The sequence below is a fragment of the Coenobita brevimanus genome, chromosome 71 (genome assembly GCF_032717465.1).
Source record: "Coenobita brevimanus isolate Jiangsu-jjx chromosome 71, ASM3271746v2, whole genome shotgun sequence".
Lineage (NCBI taxonomy): Eukaryota > Metazoa > Arthropoda > Malacostraca > Decapoda > Coenobitidae > Coenobita > Coenobita brevimanus.
The window spans coordinates 50029152-50046651 of NC_137024.1; the positions used below are offsets into that span (position 1 = coordinate 50029152).

Sequence of the window (17500 nt, forward strand, 5' to 3'; positions counted from 1 at the left end):
TCACTTCCTCACTCTTTCACACTCACATTCACTTATTCACTCTCTGACATTTACTTTCACTCTTGCTCGTTCGCAGTTTTTGTCATTCCCTCACGCACATTCTTTCGTTCACGGATGCATATTCACCCACTTCACTCTTATACATATTATTCACACATTCATAAACACTTAATAACTCATTCATTCACTCACACACTCATTAACTCATCCGCAAGCATTTACCCACGAACATTATTTTCATTCATTCTGACCAGCTCAAACACATACATCGACACACACACACACACACACACACACACACACACACACACACACACACACACACACACACACACACACACACACAAAACCAACTTTTAAAATTCCTTGGTTCCAGGTTTTTCATGCGAATTCCTCTTTTACTTTCTCTTCCACTCTCACACACACACTGACATTTTCTCTCACTCGCTCACACACATACACACGTATACTTCTCTCTGTCTGTCTGTCTGTCTGTCTGTCTCTCTCTCTCTCTCTCTCTCTCTCTCTCTCTCTCTCTCTCTCACACACACACACACACACACACACACACACACACACACACACACACACACACACACACACACCTCGCTGGTGCAGTGGTAACGTTCTCGCTTGCCAACTGGTGGACGGGAGTTCGCGCCCCGCTCAGGTTGCGAAGTTTCACTGACGAAGTGGGTGGTTACTTTCCCCCTTGAGCAAGGGGACGGGTGTGTGCGTGTGTGAAGGTCACAGCCTTGCCCTTAGATCGGACTATATGAGCTCTCAGCTCCCTTCCGGGAGGGTAAAAACTGACGATCACGAGCATCAAGTGATCCTGACCGACCCGGTGAATTACACACACACACACACACACACAGTTTGGGAGAGGAGGTGGCACAAGCAACGAACATCCGAATGCTTAAGAGTAGACTAAACACAAGATATGGCCGCAGAACAAGACGAACATAAAGCCCATATACTGTAACCAGGTAATTACATCCAGGTAAATACAAGTGCCCAGCCTCTGGTTTTCTCACTCATACAATTTCATACACAGCTCCTTCACTCATTCACTCGCTCACCTGCTCACTTACACCCATTTTCCCACTTCTGCCTGTCCCTCTTTGCCATGTTCACTCTCTGTCCATATTCTCATGGTAACTCACTGACACACCAGCACTCATTAAGTTAACTCACTTTCACACTCTCTCACTCTCTCTCACATCCCCAAATTTCAAAACCACCTTCCACCTCTCTCTCTCTCTCTCTCTCTCTCTCTCTCTCTCTGGCTTTCACACTCGGTCACGCTCGCTCACTGTCTTTCGCCGCTCATTTTTTTTTCTTTCAACTAGATTTCTTCCCACCTCTCTCTCTCTCTCTCTCTCTCTCTCTCTCTCTCTCTCTATATATATATATATATATATATATATATATATATATATATATATATCTGTATCTATATCTATCCGTCTATCTATCTGTCTATCTCTATCTATCTATCTAGATAGATAGATAAATAGATAGATAGATACGGTGTATACACACACAGACACACACACACACAGACACACACACACACAGACACACACACACACACACACACACACACACACACACACACACACACACACACACACACACACACACACACACACACACACACACACCTCTTAACTTCCTATTGTCTTTCATTCCCTCTTCCACCTTTTCACTCTAACCCCCTCTCTCTTACACCCTCACTCTGGCTCCCCCCAACACTCTCTCTCCCTCTCTCTCTAATTCCCTCTCTGGCAGGCTCTCTCTCTAATAAAGATAAAGGTGAGGGGCCCTGAGAGGAAGGTATCAACTTTAATGTAGGTGATGGGCCACTACCAAGTCACTAGTCACTCTCTCTCTCTCTCTCTCTCTCTATCTCTCTCGCCGTATATATATATATATATATATATATATATATATATATATATATATATATATATATATATATATATATATATATATATATATATATAAAATTCCTTCTTTATCCCTCTTTTCTACTCTCCATCATCATTCCGTTTCCCTGCACTTGCTCTTCCACTTTCCTCTTTCCTCCTTCCTGTTCACTCTCTCCCTGACTTCCTCTTCCCTGTTTTTTCTTCCCTCTGTCATGTCCTCCTCTTCCTCGCCTCTTTCCTTTTCTTTTTCCCTGTCTATGCCTTTCTTTTCCCCCCCACTTTTATTCTTCCTTTTTCCTCTTGACGCTTTAATTTTCTCTTCTTTCCTCTCCCTTTGTCCCTTTATTCTTCCTCTCCCCTTTAGTCTTCCCTTGCTTATCCCTTTCCCTTCCCCCTACCCCGTCTTCCTCTCGTTTCCTCTCTCTCTCTACCTCTCCTCTTCCCATCACCTTTATACTCTTCCTCCTCTCCCCTTTACTCGCATCCTCCCTCCCTCCCTCCGACACTCCTTCCCTTTCCCCTCCCCCTCCCTCTTCCCCTCCCCACCCCCTCCCCCTTGTTCTTCCCCTTGACATGAGTTCAACACCTTCAACCCCACTACACCACTCACTATCATACCCACCCACTCTCTCACTTTCACACTTACTCACTCTCACTCATATTCTCACACCTTCAACCCCACTACACCACTCACTCACACACCCACCCACTCTCTCACTTTCACACCTACTCACTTTCACCCACACTCTCACACCTTCAGCCCCACTACACCGCTCACTCACACACCCACCCACTCTCTCACTTTCACACTTATTCTCACTCTCACTCACACTCTTACACCTTCAGCCCCACTACACCACTCTCTCACTTTCATACTCTCACATTCAACCCACTTCACCACTCACTCTCACACCCATCTACTCTCTCACTTTCACACTTACTCTTGCTCATACTCTCACCTTTAACCCCACTGTACCACTCACTTTCACACCCACCCACCCTTTCACTTTCACACCTACATTCTCTCACATTCTCTTTAACACACTCACAGCCACTCACTTTCACACTTATGTTTGCTTTCACACCTACTCACGTTCACCCCCACCCAGATCCCTTCACGATCTATCAAAGTCGCTTTCATGCTTACTCATATTCACTCACACTCATGTAGTTCTCCTGTTCACGTTTGTTTCCACTTATTTTCACTCATTTCAGTACCACTTTACTCTCGCTCACACCACTCACTTTCGCATGCTCATTTTCTCACTCTCCAAAGCACCAGGCAGCTCAAACCCAGCCACTTTCACGCATATTCGTATTCACTGCCACTCACTTTCATGTTTACACATTTTCACTCACTCCCTCTCACTCACCTTCACACTTACGCTTTATTCCACTCATGGGGCTGCGGTGGCTTGATCGGTAGCGTATTCCCCTCGCGATGCGTGTGCCTCGAGTCAAGGGTTCGAAACACTGAGCTCTACTGTACAGTACAGGTATAGTATGAAGAGGCAATGAATACTTGATGAATATGTGGGATATGAATACTTGATGCGGGGTAGACATTAATAAAGCCCACCGAGCCGTGCCCGCAACACACGAGTAATCACCGGACGAAGTAGTGGATTATACATGGAACACCGAGTATGTTAGTCTCATATCACTGCTATTCTCAGTCTGGGGTGGGGTGGGGAAATAATGGACGGATGACTGCAGGAGTGTAAACAGTTTAAGGATTTTCGTTTCAGCAGTCTTAATACAACGGATCGTCCACAACACCCACCGACATATCAAAAAACACTCCCACTGATAGCGTCACTGCTCGCTTTTTTGTTCCATCTTCAGTTAGATTTTTTTTCTCATTCATTTTCTTCCAGTCGTTTTTAAGGAAGTACGTTGGCCCTGAGGACACGAACTGACTATACTCACTTTCACTTTCTCCGGCAGGCACGAGAAGTTCTACACGTGCTGCGACGAGCCGTACCTGGACATCACCTTCAACATCACCATGAGGAGAAAAACGCTCTTCTACACGGTGAACCTCATCATCCCCTGTATGGGCATCTCCTTCCTCACCGTCCTCACCTTCTATCTACCATCAGACTCCGGCGAGAAGGTCACCCACTCTTACCCACTTCCACCTCACTGTAATCCCTTCAGTACCATGACGTAGTTTTCACATGGTTCTTGCTTTATTAAGACTGTTTTTAAGCTTAAGAAACACGTCCTTCGTGAATGGGGTTGGATATATATATATATCCAACCTGTCCGTTTCGAAGAGTCTGTTCAAGACCGAAGAAATTTGGAGATAACAAAATTAAAAGGAAAATATGTCATCAGATTGAAGACTTTGATCGTTTTCACTTGTATGAACCGTTTCACCACGATGACGTGATCTGACAGTATACTGTATGGAAGCACAATCATCAAAACTGGAGTACAGTATAAAGTATGTCATTGTAGTGCAGGGATTAATAATAATACCTAAGCGTTGTGTAGCGATAATAACTGATTTCCCTAATCACTGTCACATTTGATTTTCTAATGGAGAACAAAATGTGACAGCATGTTGCCTGTTTATCATTATACCAACACTGATCACTTTCATGGCCTTGAGCACTTGCTAGTACTGGTCACTCTCATATACACAATAATAATAGTGATTACTCTCGCAAACATACCAACACTGGCTACATTTATATACATACTAACGCGATCACTTGCACACACTAACTAAAATTACTTAAACTAGTACTGATCACGTTCATATGCATACTAACACGCATCACTCTCACATACTCTCACACATCACTCTCACATACTAACACGCATCACTCTCACATACTAACACGCATCACTCTCACATACTAACACGCATCACTTTCACATACTAACACGCATCACTTTCACATACTAACACGCATCACTTTCATGGACATCAAACACCGATCGCTTTCGTATACTGATGCTGGATGGTGACGTGAAAATGATGATGATCCTAGAAATCATGAAGACTTCCAAATAATCATGAACTCCTCAGCTAAATAATAATAATGATAATAATAATATTAATAATAATAATAATAATGATGATGATGAAATAAGGAAAATGATGATTAATGAAAATGATCGCGATGGTGATGATGGTGGTGGTGATGATGATGAGGAGGAAGAGGAGGAGGAGGAGGATTGTTTCCGAAAATGTTAATGATGATGATGAAGATGATACTAATAATGATGAATCATGAAAATGATAATGACATCTGAATATAACACCTGAAAATGATGATAATGACTTCTAAATTATTGTTGATGATGCTGATGATTCATGAAAATTATTGATGATGTTCCCTCAAAACAATGATGATGTCAATTATAATGCTGACTTTTGGAAATGATGTCCTCTGACTCCGATGACAGTGGCCACTGAAACTGATGATAATGACCACTGAAATGATAATAATACCACTGAAACTGATGATAATGACCACTGAAATGATAATAATAGCACTGAAATGATAATAATGACCAGTGAAATGATAATAATGACCACTGAAAGGATAATAATACCACTGAAATGATAACAATACCACTGAAATGATAATAATACCTCTGAAACTGATGATAATGACCAGTGAAATGATAATATCACTGAAACTGATGATAATGACAACTGCAATGATAGTAATACCACTGAAACAGGATAATGACCACTGAAATGATAATAATGACTACTAAAAATGATAATAATGACCAGTGAAATGATAATAATGACCACTAAAAATTATAATGATCAGTAAAAATGATAATAATGACCACCGAAAATGATGCAATGACCGCTGAAGGTAATGATAATGATAATTGAAATGATAATAATGACCACTGAATACGATAATAATGACTTGAAAATAATAAAATTAATAATAATAATAATAACCACTATAAATAACAATAATAACCACTGGAAATCAAAATACTTCCCGTGAAAAAGATGTTGTGATAAACCCTGAAAATCCTGTGTTCCCTGATGACGATGATAATGATGTTTCCTTAAACTGATGGTGATGATGTTGATGAATCTTGAAAATAATAATAGTGATGCATCCTGAAAATAATGATGATGATGATGATGATGATGATGATGATGATGATCCCGTTACGAATAATGGAGATGTTTACTGAAAATAATGATTAGGATAACTTCTTAAAATTACGCCCACCCCTGAGACTGACCACCTGAAAAGGACGTCCCTCTTACATGAACTGATTGTGGCAGTGAAGATGAAGTATTATGAATTAAAGTGACGTGGTGCGGCCGTGAAAATGACGTGGAATGCCTGCGACGGTGAAAATAAGGTGATGAAAATGACGCAGGCTTGTTACGATGGTGAAAATGGCGTGCGGTGACTGAAATAAAATAGCATAAAAAAAATGACAGTAAAATAACAGTAAAAAAGAACACGACACTAAAGTAACCACACACACACACACACACACACACACACACACACACACACACACACACATAATCAATCAATCAATAAATCATACAATATAAAAAACAACAACGATTAAAACAACATCCAACAACGTCTAAAAAACAACCACAGAAATAAATAAAACAAAATCACGATAAAAAAAAAAAAAAGATACCACAAGGAAACAATGCGCCGAAAATAATCCAAACAACACATTTTATCTTCTTACCCTACACTTCATTGTCCACGATTTTGTCCATCCTTCCACTCTCCATATCTGTCATTCCTCCTTCGCTTTCTTCGCTTTCTCTCCCATTTCCACACTCCCCCCCCCCCCGTCCCTATATCTGTCTTACTCATCCTTCCCCTTCTTGACTTTCTTCCCCATTTTCCTTCAGATGATGAGGGAGAACAGGGATATCATAGGTGAGGAGAGTGTGAAGAATGATGAAAGAAAGGTAGTGGTGAACAGTGATGATATTAAAGACCCCTGGAGAGAGCATTATAATCGGCTGTAAAATGAGGACCTTGAGTGGAACAGGGAAGGTTTGAGTCTGCGGATTCAGCGCTAGGTCCTTGACCTTTGATTGATGCTGCTACTGTGAGCTGGACAATAGGCAGGATGCAACTGAGGAAGGCGTCGGGTGTGGCTGGGTTGACGGCTAAAATACTGAAGGCCTCAGGAGATACAGGAGTGGGTTTAGGTACTAGTTTGATAAATCTGATTATATGTGAGTGTGTTGCCCAGATGACTGGCTGAAGAATGTGATTGTAAATTTGTATAAGGGAAGGGTGATTACCTGGAAAGAGGACACTATAGAGGCATAAAACTCTTGGATCTGATTTGCGAAATTAATAGACAGCGTCATGGAAGGTATGGTTGTGAAAAAGTGAATAATGATGAGATGCACTTTGGGTTTATGCCAGGCAAAAGAGCCACTGGTGCCATATTCAGTGTCCGACAGCATTAAGGAAAATATATAGGGAATACAACGGAGTTGTTCATTGTCTTTGTTGATTTGGAGGTCTTTGACAGTCCCTAGGAAGGTGATGAAGTGGGCACTGAGAAAGCTTGGGATCGAGGAGTGACCGGTTACAGCGGTTATGGATATGCCTATGAGTGCGAACACCCAGGTGAGAGTGAATGAAGATTTGAGTTATGAGTTTTCCGTAAATGCTGGAGTGCAACAGGGGTCAGTCTTCAGTCCCTTTGTGTTTGTCATGATGCTTGAAGTTCTCTCACGTGACTTCAGGAACGAACTCTCATGGGAGATGTTGTGTGCTGATGATTTGGTGTTGACTGCAAAGAATGAAGGGGAGGCGGGGGAAAGATTTAGGAAATGGAGAGACGGAATGGAACGCAAGGGTTTGAGAATAAATGGGGATTAAACAAAAGTGATGATACCTAGGACTGGTGGCGGTACTGTGAAAACAATGAGAGTGTGGCCTTATTCAGTTTGACTCAAGGGTGTGGAAAGTAACTCCATCTTGTGCAGTGTTTGTGAGAAATGAGTGCATTAATGATGTAGTGGATTAGAGGTAGGCTGCGAAATAATGCTGATTTCTTGGTGTGTTGTGTTGGAGAGATCATGTAGAGATTGTCAGGAGTGCAAGGATTGACCTTGCCTAAGAGTCTGTTGTGTGATTGAAGGAGTTTTGTTAATCGGGGCTGGAGCCAATTCGGTGACAAGAAAAAGGAGTGATTGAAGGAAGTTCAGGGAGTTGCTGCATCTCCTAACATTTGAGAGGGCTGTCGCTCCATGCTAAGGGATCTTTCTATGCGGCATCTGTTAGGAGTGTAAAATTGTATGGTAGTGAGACATGGGCAGTAAAGGAAGAGGATATTCATAGGCTAAAATGTACAGAAATGACAATGATTAGATGGATGTGTAGTGCGTCCTTGCATGCCAGGCCCGGGGTGGGGGTAGGGAGATAGGATTGCGATTGAAGAGTTGAGAGGAGGGATGGGACTTGAATGTGTTGGTGTTGTGATGATGAAGGGTAGATTGAGATGGTCTGGGCATGCTGAGAGGATGGAGAATGACTAATGGGTGCGGAGGGTGAGAAGTGTGGACGAGCCACAGAGTGTGACCTCAGTGATAAGGGAGGCTGCCAGAGATCAAGCAGCGTGGATAGCCGTCATTAGGTGGCCAAAGCCGACGCATGTACCATGCAGGAGCCTTAATAAACGTTACGATACGATACGATTTCCAAACTCATATATTTTTTCTCCACACATCTCCTCCTCATTTTCCGCCCCTTTCTCCTGCCCCTATCTGTGTCGTTCCCCCTTCCCGTTCTTTTCTCTCTCATTCTCCTTCCCCGTCCCCTCCCCACATTCTCTCTCTCTCTCTCTCTCTCTCTCTCTCTCTCTCTCTCTCTCTCTCTCTCTCTCTCTCTCTCTCTCTCTCTCTCTCTCTGCCACCTCTTTCCCAACTCCCTCTGCCACCTCCTTCTCCCCCGTTGTCACACTCAACAGTAACTCAAACTATCCCTCCTTCACGCCGCAGGTAACGTTGAGCATCTCTATCCTCATCTCCCTCCACGTGTTCTTCCTGCTGGTAGTTGAGATCATCCCGCCTACCTCCCTCGTCGTCCCCCTCCTCGGCAAGTACCTCATCTTCGCCATGATCCTCGTCTCTATAAGGTGGGTAAGACTTAGGGTTTCTTGGTACTTCTCTTTGTTGTCAGTGTTGTTGTTTTAATCAGTTTAACAGTTTAATGTGTGTGTGTGTGTGTGTGTGTGTGTGTGTGTGTGTGTGTGTGTGTGTGTGTGTAGATTGCTTGTGTTTGTTGTTGTTGTTGTGTGTGTGTGTGTGTGTGTGTGTGTGTGTGTGTGTGTGTGTGTGTGTGTGTGTGCTTGTGTTTGGTGTGTGTGTGTGTGTGTGTGTGTGTGTGTGTGTGTGTGCTTGTGTTTGGTGTGTGTGTGTGTGTGTGTGTGTGTGTATCTATGTATATTCGCTAGGTTCGTGTACTTGTACAAGTGCATGCGTGTAACTGCTTGTGTGTGTGTGTAGGCTATGTACACCCTCCCAAAAATGTATCGGCACTCTTCCAGCACGTATCATTCTGAAACATGGATGAAACATTGTGATATATGGGGCATCCTGTAATTACAAGTGCAAATATTATCTTTGGTAACTATTAGAACTCAAAATTGCAAAAAGATTCACTTACTGGGTGGTGTATGTTTTGAGGCACCACATTTATAGACTCATCTGTGTCTGCAGAAGTTGCTTATTTTCACAACCATCTTACCCAAAGAGGCCGATGTTTTTTTGGGAGTGTGTACATTTTCGCCATGTGTGTATGTGTGTGAGTGCGAATTTTAGTTTTCTCTATGTGTGCACGTAAATGTATGTGTATGTATGTATGTATGTGTCTGTGTGTCAGTGTGTCTGTGTGTTTCTGAATGTGTATAAATGTGAGTGTTCGTGCGTGTTTGTACATGATTTTGTACCGTACCAGAGAGAGTGTGTTTATGCCTATGTAAGATTCTCTGTGATAGTTGCTTCAGTCTGCCCTTCACCCTACTCTTTGCTTGGATTATTTGCCCTTCTCAAATGTGTGTGTGTGTGTGTGTGTGTGTGTGTGTGTGTGTGTGTGTGTGAGAGAGAGAGAGAGAAGGGGAGGAAGAGTGGGTGAGACAGAGAATAACGTTCATTTTTCTGTGCGGCTTTGTGTCCTTTGTTATTTTCGCTTTGATTCGGTACTCTTCTCAGTCAGATGGATACTCGACTCCCTTGTCTGCCTGCTCTCGCACAGTTGTGTGTGTGTGTGTGTGTGTGTGTGTGTGTGTGTGTGTGTGTGTGTGTGTGTGTTTCTGTCATTGCCAGCCGCGATAGCGAAGCTAGTATTGTTTTCATTTTGTCTGTTTGTGTGTCTGTATGTCTGTTGGCACGATAACTTCGCAACCGCTCAAGGTATCATCACAAAATTTAACAGGTGTGTAATACCGATGAAAGTATCTTACGAGTTCGAAATTGGTGAAAGTAGATCAAGGTCTGTGTGTCTGTTACCACGATAACTTCGCAACCGTTCAAAATGTCACAAAATTTTATAGGTATGTTGTGGGGATGAAAATCTCCTACGAGTTCGAAATAAGTGAAAGTAGGTCAAGGTCAAGGTCATATTCCGAGCCGCGCTAAATATGTATCGGCTTGCGGCTGGTGTGATTCCCCCTTTGGGGGGACCTCTATTCTGATTTTGCATACGACCTTCAGAGCATATTGTCTCATCACCATCTCGTCTCCCAGCACTCTGCTCTCTATTGCCCCTCTATTTCACCTGCCCTTGCCATCTCGTTGTCTCCTACAAAATTTTCCACCAGTCCCTCAGATGTGGCCGGAGGTTTCTCGATCATGTACTACCACCAGAAGGAGTACCTTAGGTTAATCATGTACCTATAAATGTACTGGACTTTATTATTATCTCGGCCGCCTGTCCTTACACAACTTAGGGGGTAAATGTTGTACAGTTCATCTGAACTGTGTCTCACTTTCTCAGTCATTCACCTGCCCCTTGCCTGTGTTCGCCCCTTTCAACTCCTTCAGCCCGCGGACGGAATATGTTTTATGCTTACCAGACGACGGTATTCAGCTCACTAGAGCACTTAGAAGAGAAGAAGAGTGATGAACGCAATGCATAACCCTTCCAGTTAGAAAAGTGTATCCTAAGACGAATAAAATCGTATGGAAATAACATCATCATGATCATCATCATCATTATCTGGACCTCCTTTCCCACCCTAGGGCAGGGTGAGGAGTAATAATGTCCAGACAGCCCAAATTTGTCCACTCCAATGGGCCGTGCTTCCATTCACTCATCATTCAAGCCTCCGGAATCCTGGCTGTATCCGATACGCCAAAAACATTCACCACGTTCTGTAGCTTCACATAAACATATCCTATAGAGTCAGTCCGAAGCTGTCACGTTAAAAAGGGTGCCAAATCCCTTATCATGCGCTTCTCGTCACAATATTCATCCAGCCAGCTTGATCTCTTGTCAGTCCCCTAGCCTAATCGACTTCCAAACCTCTCTTCCTCACACACTCATCCACCATATCCCTCCATCTTCTCCTTGGCCGGCCTCGCCTCCTCCCTCCGTCAGATTCGCACAGATATACCTTTTTCACCGCTTTGTTGGTATCCATTCTCTCCACATGACCATACCATCTCAATACAGTCTCTTCGATTCTGGTGTCCACAGACTTCCTCATTCCATCCTCGGTACTCCACATACATTCCTCAGCAGTCCCATCTCCATTGCTGTCACTCTTGAATTTTCATTTTCATGCCACACCATAGTCTCACATCCATATGTTAAAGTTGGCACTAACATTCGTGCAGCTGCAACACTCAAGCCTCTGTTTCTTATCGGGGCCTTCATTGCACCACCTACTTTTCCTCCTTACGTCACTCTACTTTCCACTTCTTTTACACATTTTCCTCTCTTTTCTATCACTGTACCCAGGTATTTGAACTCTCTCACCAATTCCAGTCTCTCTCCATTCACTGTAACATCGCACTGGGAGTCATCTTCTCCCACAATAACCATCACTTTACTCTTTTCTACATTTACTCTCAAGGCACGATGCTCACAGACATGCAAAAATCAGCACTAGTCTACCAAGTTCTTGTCCGGTATTTGCAAGTAGTACTGCACCATCAGCATACAACAAATTTGAAATATTCCATCCATCACCATTCATTAAAAACACCATCCCTCTCTCCATTACTCGTGTTTTTACTTCTCTCATCACCCCATTCATATATATATATATATATATATATATATATATATATATATATATATATATATATATATATATATATATTGAGCAACCATGGGGACATCACACAACCTTGTCGCACGCCCACACCGATCGTGAACCATTCACTTAGACGCCCATTAACCCCTACACATCCTTCACTACCATCCTAAAAACTCTTGACTGCACCTAGCAGCATACCATCTACACCGTACATGCGCAAAACCTTCCACAATCCTTCTCAGTCTACTTTATTGTATGCTTTTTCCAGATCCATGAATGACATAAACACCGTATAGTCGTTCTCACCAGCTTTCTCCACTATCTGTCTCAATGCAAATATATGATCCACACATCCTCTGCCACTCCTAAAGCCACCCTGTTCATCACTCACTAGGACTTCTGATGTCTCTCTTACTATGTCTATAATAATTCCTCCATATACATTCCCTACCACATAATAAACTTATGCCACGATAATTCTTGCACTCACCTTTATTTTTGTACAGGGGTACAATCACAGCCTTTTTCCACTCTGCAGGCACAGTTTCACTCATCCATGCCTTCTTACATATCTCCAACAAACACTTCATTCTGCTATCTCCACTATACTTAATCATCTCTGCATTCACCTCATCGACCCCAGCTGCTTTCCCATTTTTCGGCCGCTTCACAGCGTTCTTCACCTGTGCAAGTGTCACGTTTCCAGGCACTGCATTCCTTCTCTGCACACCCCCAAAACCAATCATGTTTTCAGTGGCTCTTCTCTCTATATTCCCATTCATCAGGCTTTCAAAATATTCATTCCAACTTGTCCATATTTCATCCCCATGGTTTAATAATCTACTACTTACATCCTTCACACCTTCACATTTCTTTCCGCTTTCACTTCTGCATTTCAGCACCTCTTTCCAGAATAACTTCCTATTTTCAGAGTAGGAAATAACACAAATGAATAAAGAATGTGACACCATATTTAAAGGGTTAACATCACCTGACCCTCCCCCTCCTCCTGTACCTGACTGAAGTGAACCTGCTCCCTCTCCGGCTACCTCTTCTGCCCTCTCCAACCCCCTCGTCTGCTCCCTGCCCTCGCTCCCTGCTGTCAAGTGAGACCGCCTGACCCACAGTTGGTTAAGACGGCTTCATCAACATTATATCTGGAGCTCACTATATGGCAAACAGAAATGCCTAGAATCTGTCATTATATTTAACCCCTTCATGACGATGACGCCATTATTACTTCATGGTGGGTACCCCCCGACGACTGTATTCATCTCAAGATTTAAGATTTACCTTGGCGACTGAATAGATTAAAAACAGCCTACACCAGTTCTTTGTATGCGGTGATGATTTTCCTGTGTTGTTCATACCACCACCAGAGGAATGTATTAAACTTAGTAATGATCTCCCGTAATTAAAAATCAACGATAACAAGCAGGAGCCTCAAAAGAACGGCACGAACAGGCAGCGGATCTGTTGATTTTTAGTGCTTCTTCTGAACCAGTGTTGCACATAAGCTTAAGTTGTGTAAGCCGCTGCTGACATCACCAGGTATACCGGCAACGGGCCGTATTCTCATTGGCATAGGAAATATACTAACACATCTTCCCTGGTGATTTATCTATATATTTTTCTTTAGTACTGTTTTGTGTGTCATATCTTTTTGATATCGACATGGTTTGAATCATCAACATACAACAGGGATAAAGAGGCATAATATGGAACCTAAATTGCTGAGGAACACATTCTACGAAATCTTCCAACGCAGTGAGAATGCTGGAAAAAAAAAAAAAAAGTTGCTTGAGTGACGTGTATTTCCTATAATATTGTAACCGTTTACCACGATGACGTCATATTCTACTATATTCTTGCCCCATCCAAACAGCGTCACTAGTATTCAGTCCCCCAAGCCAGCAGGAAGACGGAGCAATTAGTTACCACAGGGTATTTCTCATCCATAACTGTTAATATTTGCTGGTCATCAGGGAAGCCTCGGGAGTGACCACAAATATCAGCAGACGTTCGGTTATAGGGCTGCACCAGGCAATTACCCCCGACACTTTTAACACATTCACCACCAGATCGGACTTTTACATGGTATTCTTGCCTTTTACGGAGAGAGAGAGAGAGAGAGAGAGAGAGAGAGAGAGAGACAGACACAGACAGACAGACAGACAGAGACAGAGAGAGAAGGGGGGGGCTGTACTGCACTTTTTTGTACGTGGCTGTGTGGTTTTGTTCTTTTCCCTTTGATACTCGTCTCAGTCAGACAAGTACTTAACTCTCTTATTTACATACTATTCGTCTGCCTTGTTTGAAGGGCTTGATTAAGCTAAGGAGAGACTTTTCGAATTAAAGATGTTAGATGTAAGGTGCATAAAAACAGCTGGTAGTATTAACAATGTACAACAAGTACATCACAGGAGTCAGCTGATTAATTATTTTATTCATTCTGAACTTTTTTCACTCTATCCTTCTGTGGAAACTATTTTTTTTTTCACTGAGGCTGCTTCAAGTTTATTTTGTTAAGGAGAGGAAATTTCTTGTAGTCAGAGGATTCAGAATAGCCCAGCGCTTGCATACCTGGAAGAAGGATAAACTGGGACATGTGGCTGACTAGCATATCTGCTCGGATGTGGCCATTCAGCAGAAGAGCAACTTGAAACGATCGGGAGTTTCAGCGTTCCTCAGTTTACCTCCTGTCACGAAAAGAATAAATAAATAAATAAATAAAAATACAACAATAACCCAGTCATGGTTCTGTTCTCTACAGCATTTTATCCCACTTAGCCCCGAAACATTTTAGTTGATTCCGGTGGAGAAATAGCTGTAATCGAGTCGCTTTCTGTGTGTCTATCTATCTATCTATCTATCTATCTATCTATATATATATATATATATATATATATATATATATATGTGTGTGTGTGTGTGTGTGTGTGTGTGTGTGTGTGTGTGTGTGTGTGTGTGTGTGTGTGTACAGATCAAAGTTAAGGATGCAACGTTTTCAAATAAATGTCTTATCCATTTGAGTTCACAATCAGCACATGCTTTATGTGAGAATCGGGGAAGATGTTGATATAGTTTTCGTGTACATCGGTCAAAGGTCATGGATCAAGGCCAAGGAGCTGCTTATCTCATGAATGCCTGATCCGATCTAGCTGAACATTTACCATGTGTGTGTGTGTGTGTGTGTGTGTGGTCGGGAGGAAGTAATTCGATTTTGTAGCAGATTGATCAAAGGTTAGGGTCACTTGTTAAGTTCAACAGGCTCAGCGTCGATGTAGTGTGGTGTGTGAGCATCCTCTTTAATCCATAGCTGAGAGTCAGTCGTACGAGCAGCAGAGTACTAATACTGTCACTACTGACCCTCTCATGGTCGTAACAACTTTAGAATTGTATGCCAACTTGTCCCAGATTATTTTATTCAACTCACAACGGATCATAGGAGTCTGAGAGAGGTAACTTGCTAATACTGGAATAACTCTTAATACACACACCATAATATGTGACGAGCTAAACAGTGTGTGCAATAGCTAACAGGTATTAACATTTTGACCGGTATTCTCAGTACACAGCAGCAACTAACTAAACACCATTTATTTTGCTAATTTTGAAGTGGATACCCAAATAGTTGTCAAGTAATATATTTTCCATCTGAAATGAAAAGCGTGATTACCCGTACATTTATTTATTATCTTCATTTCAAAGGAGCTTTTTGGTTAAATTTAGTTCTAATTTTTCTAAATATAATTAAGTATTTACATGTTCTTTTATAAGCACACCAGTTCGATCAGGTATTTTTAAGAATGTCTCCCTTCAGTATATATATATATATATATATATATATATATATATATATATATATATATATATATATATATGGGAGCGTTCTTCAGGCCACGTACTGCATTGGCGGACACAAGGGGTGCTGTGGTTGAACCAGTGTCGCATACCATAAAGTATGCTTGCACCCAGTCGGCTTGCCCCAGTCGGCAACGCTGGCCGATTACATTTAGTTCACAAACTACACACACATCCAAAGCCACTCCAACACTACAATTACACTTACAAGCACTTCTCACCCTACATACAATCTCTACTAGACAGCCTAAGCCACTTGGTAGAGATACACTGGCTGTATCGTCACCACTTCGGTCGGGATAGGCCGGTCTTGCAGTGGACACACAAACGGCTGATGATGATGATATATATATATATATATATATATATATATATATATATATATATATATATATATATATATATATGTGTGTGTGTGTGTGTGTGTGTGTGTGTGTGTGTGTGTGTGTGTGTACTTACATTTATATACGAGAAGATGTACCAGTTCGGTTAGTTATCTGTTAGAAAAATGTCCTCATAAAATTCATTTATTAATTTTGTTACCAAGGAGATTGAAGTATTTAAACATTTTTATATGTGCAGCAGTTCAGTCAGGTATCAGTAAAAATATTCCTCCAGAAATACTGAAAATTCTGGAGGGTGCCTTGGCGTGGAGTGGAGTGGGTTGGTGCGGTGAATTTATATTTGCGGCTTGAAGGGCAGCCTGTGACTCGTTGGGAAGGCACGAAAGCTTGGCCAAATTCAGAACTGTAGTCGACTTGACCGCTTTCTATTCTAGCAAGGTTTAGGTCAGGTCAGGTTAGGTTCAGTTAGGTTACGTTAGGTTAGGTCAGGTCAGGTTAGGCTAGATTAGGTTAGGCTAGGTCAGGTCAGGTTATAATAGATTAGGTTAGGTTAGGTTAAGTTGGGCCTGCTTGGATTGGGTTAGTATGTTAGAGTTGAACCGATATCCTAGTTTTAACTGTTTAGGACACTCTGTTCCAGCAGGGTCTCGGTTAGGTTAGGGTAATTTAGGTAATGTTAGGTCATATTAGGTAGGCTATAGTTGGATTAGGCAAGGCTAGGTTTGGCGAGGTTTTTCTGTTGTGGATAAATTGGTTTAGATTAAGATGGGTCAGGTTAAACCGAATTAGGGTACGTTTATCTGTTAGGCATGTGTTAGGTTAGGTGGGTGTAGTTTAGGTTACGGTAGACTAGGTTAGGTTGGTTAAGTTAGTTTGTTATGGTTACGTTAGTTTAGGTTAGCCGGTTTTCTGTTAGGTTAGTCTCTTGGGGTTAATTTATATGAGGTAAGCCAGAGGACCTGTAATTAATTATGTACAGATCATACTGGCAAGAGAAATCTTTGGACGCGGTGTTAAAATGGTAGACAGTATAGGATGCAGGTCCGCACTTATCATTATTTGTCCTTCTTATGGAAAAAAAGGGTTACGACAGAGCTTTGATTACAA

At 42.1% G+C, this 17500-nt stretch overlaps 1 protein-coding gene across 1 annotated transcript in view; it reads left to right on the plus strand.

Moving 5' to 3' along the window:
• Nucleotides 1–17500, plus strand: part of LOC145406639 (acetylcholine receptor subunit alpha-like) — a 606054-nt gene that overhangs the window by 531454 nt on the left and 57100 nt on the right. The window contains exons 6-7 of the mRNA XM_080277717.1: nt 3882–4050; nt 8923–9059. Coding sequence (XP_080133843.1) covers nt 3882–4050; nt 8923–9059 — 306 coding nt within the window. The remainder of the gene's footprint in view (nt 1–3881; nt 4051–8922; nt 9060–17500) is intronic.